Here is an 8,500-nt window from a genome sequence, read left to right as displayed (position 1 = left end):
ACAGAGTATTATGTTACTTGAAGAGAAATCTTGGTAAAGGACTCTTGTATGTAAAACAAGAGAATGTAGAGGTCGAGGGGTATTTCGATGCAAACTGGGCAGGTTGTGCTGATACCAGACGGTCTACTACAGGGTACTGTGTCTACCTGGGAGGAAACCTTGTAGTATGGAGGAGCAAGAGACAAGATGTATGTTCTCGATCTAGTGCAGAGGCAGAATATAGAGCCGTTGCTATGGGAGTGTCAGAGTTACTATGGTTGAAAATATTGCTGACTGATATTGGAATAGAGATTGAAGGACCTATGAAGATGTACTGTGATAACAAGTCTACAATCAATCTATCCAACAACCCTGTTCTACACAACAGAACCAAGCATGTTGAGATTGATCGCCATTTTATTCGTGAAAGAATTGACGCTAAAGAGTTAATCCTTCCTTACATGAAGTCTGAAGACCAAACCGCTGATGTTCTGACAAAGGCTCTATCATCGACTTTGTTCGAGAGGAATGTATCTAAGTTGGGCATGTTTGATATATATGCTCAACTTGAGGGGGAGTGTTGATGGATATTGGTGTATGGGTCCAGGTCTGGACCCGATCCAGTATGTCCTAATTAGGGCATACTTATATCATTATAACCCTAATCTTTAAGGTTAATGGAATCTTAAGAGAGAGAGAGTCTGGCGGCTAGTGAGCACCAGCTCCTCCTTATCGGTGGTTTTTTTCCTTTTGTTGAGGGTTTTTTCATGTTACATCGTGTTCCTCGTTTTCTCTTTCTCTGTGTTCGTGTTCCTACAATGGAAAAGGGTTAAACTAGAAGCTCATTGAAAGTATGCAAAAAATATGACAAAAGTGATATCAATGGACTCTATAAGCTAGAGAATATTGCATAGATAGACTACACCTGAAAATGGCAACTGCAGGGCAGTGCCACTATGACCTCCTTTCTAGGTCTTCAACACAAATGTGTCAGCAGTAGAAGGCATCTATCTATTCATAGCTAGACATGCTTACAAGCAAATGACAATGGTCTTCAACTTCATAACGGTTGCAGGGATTTGGTTGAGGCAGATTCCATTATACTTGCATATTCATTACTTTGAAGAATATGAGCGTTGGAATATCTTAATTGCAGTTCATCTCAGCTAAGAAAGGGATTTCTCTAATGAGTGTCTCGTTGAACACACGGATTGCTCATGTCATAACATTGTCAGAAAGAAAATTGTAGGACTGGTTGCAGTAGATGGTATCCAAGAATGGTTCTAAAAGTGGAAGTGTCAAACCTTTTCAGAATTTAGTTTAGGTTACTTGGCCATCCACTAGATGTGAGACAATTGCTAGGAAATTAACTCTATTTGGCTTTTCATGCCCCCATCCTCCCACCTCTATTTCCATTGCTGATTTGTGCAATGAAGTTACTATGAACTCTCTTGACCTTTTTCCTTGCAAGAAGCCCCACTCTATGGTCAGGAAGATGCTTCTTAAATGCAAGAAAGAACCACTTCAAGGAAACATGGCAGGCAGCTTTCATTGAGCCTCATCGTTCTAATTTTAATATGTTCAGTAAAATGATGCACTGCAACCATTGACAAGCAAATGGTGCGGGCTGATCGGAAAATGTCTGCACCCTCTGCTGTAGTAAACAGCAGTGCAGACGGACATACAAACTACAAATAATGATAGAGCAGGAAAAAACAGGACAAACACGCATAGCTTGGTTTTGCTGCTCGGAAGGTGCAATTCTGTTTCAATATTAATTGACATTGGGACTCAAGCACGAGAATAGACATCTGCCACCATTTTGAGGAGTTTTTGACTTGCAAGTTTCTTGGTTGTTCTTACTGAAGGATAGCAGAGGAAGAAAGTTTACAACTTTACAGCATATGATACAATAATCAGGAAGATGGCTTCTGGTTGCTTATAATCAGCAGCAGCTAGCAAGATATCAACACGACCTTGTCTTATGACCCTTTTTCTCCTCCCTTCTCATATCGAACCCAAATATCACCAACAGTCAAGCCTTCCGCCTCTGCCGAATCTGCCGATACCTGTATTACATGCTGCCCCTCCCTTAAGTGCCTAAATATTTCGTCTTCCTTCTCAAACACAACGAAAGAGCATTCCATTAACCGTCTGGTCTGAAAGACGACACTCCCATCTGTTATGACTGTAATGTGGACGTGCTCTGTGACAGGTTCAGCTATGGGCTTCCTGAGGAAGGGTTGAACGGGCTTTGAGACACCTTGTAAGAAGAGGAATTCTATGACCAACTGATCTCCTGTTGGTGCTCTAGGAAACATGAAAGATATTTGTGAACCAACAGAAAAGTGAGGAATCATTGTTCCGGAGGCCTCAAATTTATGCAATTGCTGGAAGGTTGCTTCCTGCAACAGGATCATCACCGTCAAATATTCAAGAAGCAGCCTGGACTAAAGACCCAGCAAAGAAAAATAGCATTAGGGCTGCTTGCCTAAACTGGACTTAGAGAGAAAGATACCTTAAACACTCTCTGCTTGAAAGCATCTCCAAGGCTGTGACAGTCTCTCAAAGTTAAGATCTCCAATGATGGTAGCCTTTCAAGGCCACAAACGTCGACCAGCAGACTGCAGCCATCAAGATGCAATTCCTTCATGGATTCCAAATTTGAAACATCCGCTATCATTTTTATGTTGGTGCACTTGAAGGCATCAAGACAGACCAGAGAAGCAGAAAGTCCAGGAAGGGACTGAAGCTCCATGCAGCTTCCTAAATTGAGTTCCTGGAGGACAGGAATTCTGGTTATACTTGAAGGTAGTACACTGAAATGGCTCTCTCTGAGGTCAATGATCTTAAGTGACGAGAGGTTCCCAAAGTCACCATGGTCGGAGTCATCATCATCTGCCCAACTACTACTGTGGGCAATCAACACTTCCAAGAAAGAGAGGGCAGTTAAACCAGAAAGAGAAATGAGCAGTTTCGAATTGTGGCTTAAATTTAAGCTTCTCAAATTTGTGAGGTCTGCAATACAGTAAGGCATTTCAACCATGCCAGTTCCAGATATTTCTAACTGAACCAGATTTTTCAAATTTCCCATGGGAGCCGGAAAGTCTTTAATCCACTGAGAACCACATAGCGAGAAACTCGAAAGCCTTTCCAGTAATCCAACAGAAGCAGGAATACATTTGAGATTCTTGCACTCCAATGAAAGCCTCTCGAGGTTTTCCAGCTTTCCAATAGAATCTGGCAATTCTGCAATTGTTGAGCATCTCAGATCAGAAAAATGCAGGGATCTTACTGTTTTATAGGATGAATTTGGCAATAGAGAAAGCCAATTACAGCATGAAGCATTAACTGTCCCGATGTTCATAAGATCATCAATGTTTCGTGGTAGTCCTTCCAAGGAAGTGCCTTTAATTCCGAGCTTTTGTAATGAGTTCAAACCCTGAATGGATTGAGGAAGTTTTTTTAACAACAAGCAATCCACTACAGATAAAAAATACAGGTTTTCAAGGCGCCCTATTGAATCGGGTATAATTCCTATGCTCGTGCCGTCAAGTGTAAGCTCCCTCAACGATGCCAGGCCCCCCAGTTGTTCCGGCAAAGAAGAGAGTTTTCTGCAGTCTGACAGATTGAGCATTTTTAGAGAACTCAATTGGCAGATAGTATCAGGTAATTTCTCAAGCATGCAGCAAGATCTCAAATCCAAACATGTCAAATTCTTAAGATTCCCGATAGATTGATGAACCCCATTTAACATTCTACATTCATCAAACATCAGATTCACCACGAAAGGAGTAGCAGAGAAATTAGGTGTTGAAGTTAGATCTTCAGAACAAATCCTGAGGAATTTCATTGCGACAAATACCTGTAATTAACTCTTCACGTTATTTGGCATTCACAAACAATTTCTGCATTTAAACGCTACGAAGATCAATATTAAATGGAAGACTAACCTCCTCCTCCAATAAGCACAGCTTGGTGAAAGCTCGAGCCAGATTACTCTGACAAAGATCAAGGACCACAACCTTCTCGAGCTGACATTGAGATGGCAGGTAATCAAAGTTGCAGGATTCCAACTCCAGCCATTTCATTTTGTTAGGAAAATATCGGAATCTCCCTTGAAAGCTTATGCCAATGGCATGGAAGAATCTAAGATTAGGCATTGCTTCAAATGCCTTAGCGCTCAAGTACCTTGACTGCCTGGAATTGAGAGTAATGCTTTGCAACATCCTTGCTCCCTGAGAACAGAACCAGCAGCTTACAACACTAACCAATCTGGTGGCACTACAAGAAAACACCAATTCATCGACGCCACCATAACCAATTTGGAAGCATTCAGTATCTCCCAAAGTTCCCAAATCATACTGAAGTTTACTTAATATAAAACATAAGGTTGGATTATGCGTGTGATATTATTATATATTAATTCTTCAAACTCAAAAAAAGTCAGGGAGACATTCCGCTGCTTGACGCCAAGTTTTCAAGACAACTCGTAATCTCTTGGTCTGCTAATTTAGGGAAACGAAAGCCATACAGTCCATCAATGATACAAATCGTTAATCGGTAGATAATTATGCAAAAAAAGTTACAAGTCACATATTCAACTTGATTGGTAGTTCAAAAGGATTACATGTAAATTTAGTTTACCAATGTTAAAATACTAGTTATCATTTACCCTTTCGAAAAAGTAATTTCATACATGGCACTTTGTGAACGGAATATATATCTATCAGACACCTTTTTGACAGCGTATATATATATACACACACACACCTTTTTGATAGTTTAGTTATTGTAACCTACACGCAGACTTTTGAGATTTTCCTTCGAATCCCATAAGGGATTGGATTTTACAAAATGAGTTATTTAATGATTTTAAACTTGTTGATTCATAAAATCCACTGGATGAAAAGCATTTTAATAACTTAGTTTTGGATTTTTGGAGTTTATCCACATGTCAGGCTTCATAAGGAATAACTATGGATCATTAGGAAAAGTGAAAGTTAACATCAGCCGGATACCTAAACACGTATTCAAAATTAACAGTAAGTAGACGCTTGCGACCCAAGGTCAAGAGCAATTTTCAGGTTTTGGAAGACTAACCGAAATACAACGGTCTGAAACCTACATACTTGAGGAGTTTGCCAGACGTCCAATATCGGCCGAGTAATCCACAATCTACTCCTCATTTCGGGGGCAAAAGGACTTTCTTGTCGAACAATTTCTCTGCCCAAATCCCTTATCTGATCGTGCATCTCAAACTTCTGATTCACAGTATTTATCTTAACGAGGGCTTTTTGCACAAGAACCTGGATTGCCATATAGGGGGAAAAGCCATGATCCAACCACATATGGGTTGCTCTTTCTCTGTCCCTGCCAATAAAGAAGCACGAAATGTCCAAGAAAATAAGCTGCTCTTCTTTTGCGAGACCATCATAGCTAATCTTCAGTCTGCGGTGAACATCATCTGGCTGTATGTGCTTCAAGTTCTCGATCATGTCTTCCCAGTCTTGTGCATTTCTTTTGCAACTTAAATGCGACCCGAATACCTCAAGAGCTAAGGGTAGCCCTCCACTGGCTGCAACAACCCTTTTGGATAACTCAAGGTACTCTTCATTGGGTTGCTGATTCCCAAAAGCGTGCTTAAGAAACAGTTGAGTTGAGTCGGACTCGTTTAGTATTGTTGGCTTGTAAATTTGATGTGGTTGTACATGATGAACTAGCAACACCTGCTCATCTCTTGTTGTGATGATGATTCTGCTACCACGACCAAACCAGTCTTTTGCCCCAGCCAGTGCGTTCAGTTGCGCCTTGTGATCAACATCATCCAGAACAATCAAAACCCTCATGTAGCGTATCCTCTGTTTGATCATCCTAATCCCCTGAGAAATACTGCATATGGAGGAAACTTGGTCGCCTAATATGTCTTCAATGAGTTGCTTCTGCAAGCTAATGAGTCCGCGGGGTTGTTTGAAGATGCTGTTGACATCTGAAATGAAGCTACTGCCTTGAAAATCGACATATAATTTGTTGTAGATGGCCTTGGCGATGGTGGTTTTGCCAATTCCACCCATTCCTTGTATCCCCACTATGTAAACATCATTGTCTACAATTTTCAGAAGCTTCATTACATCAACAACACGAGAATCAATCCCAATTGGGTGCATTGCGACCTCTAAGAGAGTTTTGTTTAGTGCCCTTAGCACTCTGGCAACAACTTCCCGGACCAGCGCTGCCTCGTTCCTGCAAGAATCATCATCATCGATATAGAAAAGCATTCCACACGGAAAGGAAATGGACGAGACATGCACACACAGAGAGAGAGAGAGAGAGAGAGAGAGAGAGAGAGAGAGAGAGAGAGAGAGACCCGTCCATGTCATACTGGAGATCATAGCCTGAAGTTTTCCCTGCTTTCGTTAAGGAGCTCCTCCAGTTTTCCACCGTTTCCTTGTCTAATTCTCCGTTCATCTCGTGATCAAAAAATGCTTTTCTATACGGGCCCTCCTGGTTCCGGACGTCGGAGGGCTTGACATCGAAGAATATCGGCAGGGTCAGCCGCTCGCATCTCATTATATGGGAGATCTCTCTAAGGCACCACTTGGACTCTGCGTACCGCTTCGAGAAAATGGGTATGAACACTTTGGATGCCTCAATGGCCTTGAACAGCTCTTCAATTACTTTGCCCTTTTCCAGATCTTCGTTGTCTATGAAGACTCCAAGTCCACGCTGTTTTAGCGCCTGGTGGAGGTGGCCCGTGAAACCCTTCCTTGTGTCTTCCCCTCTGAAGCTCAAGAATACGTCGTATGCGAACTCCTCCCCATCGGTTGAGGTCGTCGACAGCCGGCGCCCGTCCTCCGAGATCTCCATCCGCACCGGCGAGTGAGGATAAGGTGAGATCAAGAGGCCTCCGGAGCCGTTAATGAGTCAGAGAGCTACCAGAAGACAAGGTTTTGACTGTAAATTGGCTCAAGTCAGCGTCATCCAGTCCTATGCTCGACAAAGATTTTCCAGTTCATTACGGCAGCTCATCTTTTGATTCATTTAATCTTATTGTGGTTTATTATTGTGGTTTAGAAGTGCCGTTTCTTTTGTTCACTTTTATGTGTTGTTTCTCAGCTCCGTTTGATTGTAAGGAAGAATTTAACGTGGTAAAGTTATCACGGTAAATTTTTTTGGAAAAAAATACAAAATGAAATTTAACCCTCTTTCGAATTGAGGTCCTGTTGCAGGGAAGTTTTTTGCAAGGTAAAATTAACTGTAATTGGTGCATATAGTAGTTTTTTGCATGGTAAATTTAACTGTGTTTGGTGCACAAGGTAAAAATTAAGAGAGATTTTTTTCCTGACCGTTAGAAATTGTTTTATTGGTTCTCCTCCAATTTCATGTGAGTAAAAATTGAAACTTTGAGACTTCAAAGGATCCTTGTCATTGTTTTATTAGACTTCATAGGATCCTTGTTGGGCTTCAGTTTTCTGCTCTTGTCTTTGGCCCAAACGACCATCTTCCACCTCTAAAGACAACAAAATCTGCTCTTGCACAGTTGCATTCTCTGTTTCTTACTGCAGCAACAGACAATGTGTTCATCAGTAGTTTCACGACAGACAAAAAGCAGTTCTAGAAATTTACATCTAAAACATATAACAACTTAGCATGGACATAATAATTCAGGAACACGAGCTAAAGGGAAGCCCTTTGGCAATCAAGACTGCAATGTCAAAGTAAAGAAAATAAATCAGGACCAATGAAAAAAGCGACTGCAGGAAAGCACACACGGCCTATGTTTCATTTCCCATCAAAGCGCACAACCAGAGCAAAATACCTACAAAGATTTGAGATTTTGCAATGACCAACCAAACAAAATATCAGTGAATGCGCGAACTTCCAGCAAAGAATGGTTTATACAAGTTCAAGACAAGTTGTAGAGCAAAAATTAAAAAAAAAATGGGAGGAAGCGACGGCGTTATACCAAATATGAGAAAGATCCTGTTGTGGTCTGTGATTCTGAGAGCAACCAACGACTCCCAACTTCCCACTGAACCGAGGAACGTGCGTAAGTCTTCCCGAAGAACCTTTACATGAAGCAAACGTCAGCGAAATCCTTGAAAACCTCTACGCAAGAGCTTTGTCCCTGCTTTTTGGGTCAGATCTATACTTGAACGAACGAGGAGAAGGGGGCTTCAGGCAGCGACAGAGGAGAAGGGAGCTTCAGGCAGCCATGGAGGTAGATCGCGAGGGTTCAGGCGGAAGGGTGGAGATGCGAGAGCTTCAGGCAAAAGGGTGGAGACGCAAGAGCTTCAGGCGGAAGGGTGGAGACACGAGAGCTTCAGGCGGTAGGGTGGAGACGCTTCAGGCAGCGACAGAGGAGAAGGGAGCTTCAGGCAGCCACAGAGGTAGATAGCAAGGGTTCAGGCGGAAGGGTGGAGACGCGAGAGCTTCAGGCGGAAGGGTGGAGACGCGAGAGGTTCAGGCGGAAGGGTGGAGACGCGAGAGCTTCAGGCGGACGGGTGGAGACACGAGAACT

At 42.2% G+C, this 8,500-nt stretch overlaps 1 protein-coding gene across 1 annotated transcript; it reads right to left on the bottom strand.

Moving 5' to 3' along the window:
* Positions 1-1,618: 1,618 nt before the first annotated feature.
* On the bottom strand, positions 1,619-6,889 carry LOC116257632 (disease resistance protein RPV1-like). Its single transcript, XM_031634578.2, has 5 exons — positions 6,347-6,889; positions 5,112-6,222; positions 3,933-4,217; positions 2,498-3,844; positions 1,619-2,384 (listed from the first exon to the last, which is right to left on the bottom strand). The coding sequence occupies exons 1-5, from the start codon at positions 6,844-6,846 to the stop codon at positions 1,962-1,964; spliced, it is 3,666 nt and encodes a 1,221-aa protein (XP_031490438.1). The 5' UTR covers positions 6,847-6,889; the 3' UTR covers positions 1,619-1,961.
* Positions 6,890-8,500: the final 1,611 nt, after the last annotated feature.

Source organism: Nymphaea colorata, chromosome 7, assembly GCF_008831285.2.
Source record: "Nymphaea colorata isolate Beijing-Zhang1983 chromosome 7, ASM883128v2, whole genome shotgun sequence".
Lineage (NCBI taxonomy): Eukaryota > Viridiplantae > Streptophyta > Magnoliopsida > Nymphaeales > Nymphaeaceae > Nymphaea > Nymphaea colorata.
The sequence above is the reverse complement of the archived record's forward strand: the minus strand, read 5'-3'. Positions and strand labels throughout refer to the sequence as shown.

Excerpts from the sequence above, each read along its gene's own strand:
- LOC116257632 (XM_031634578.2), bottom strand. The coding sequence starts at position 6,846 with ATGGAGATCTCGGAGGACGGGCGCCGGCTGTCGACGACCTCAACCGAT. Across the intron at positions 6,223-6,346 it reads CTCCAGTATGACATGGACGG|GAACGAGGCAGCGCTGGTCC; the intron begins GTCTCTCTCTCT and ends TGATTCTTGCAG. Across the intron at positions 4,218-5,111 it reads ACGTCTGGCAAACTCCTCAA|GGAGCAAGGATGTTGCAAAG; the intron begins GTATGTAGGTTT and ends TTCTGTTCTCAG.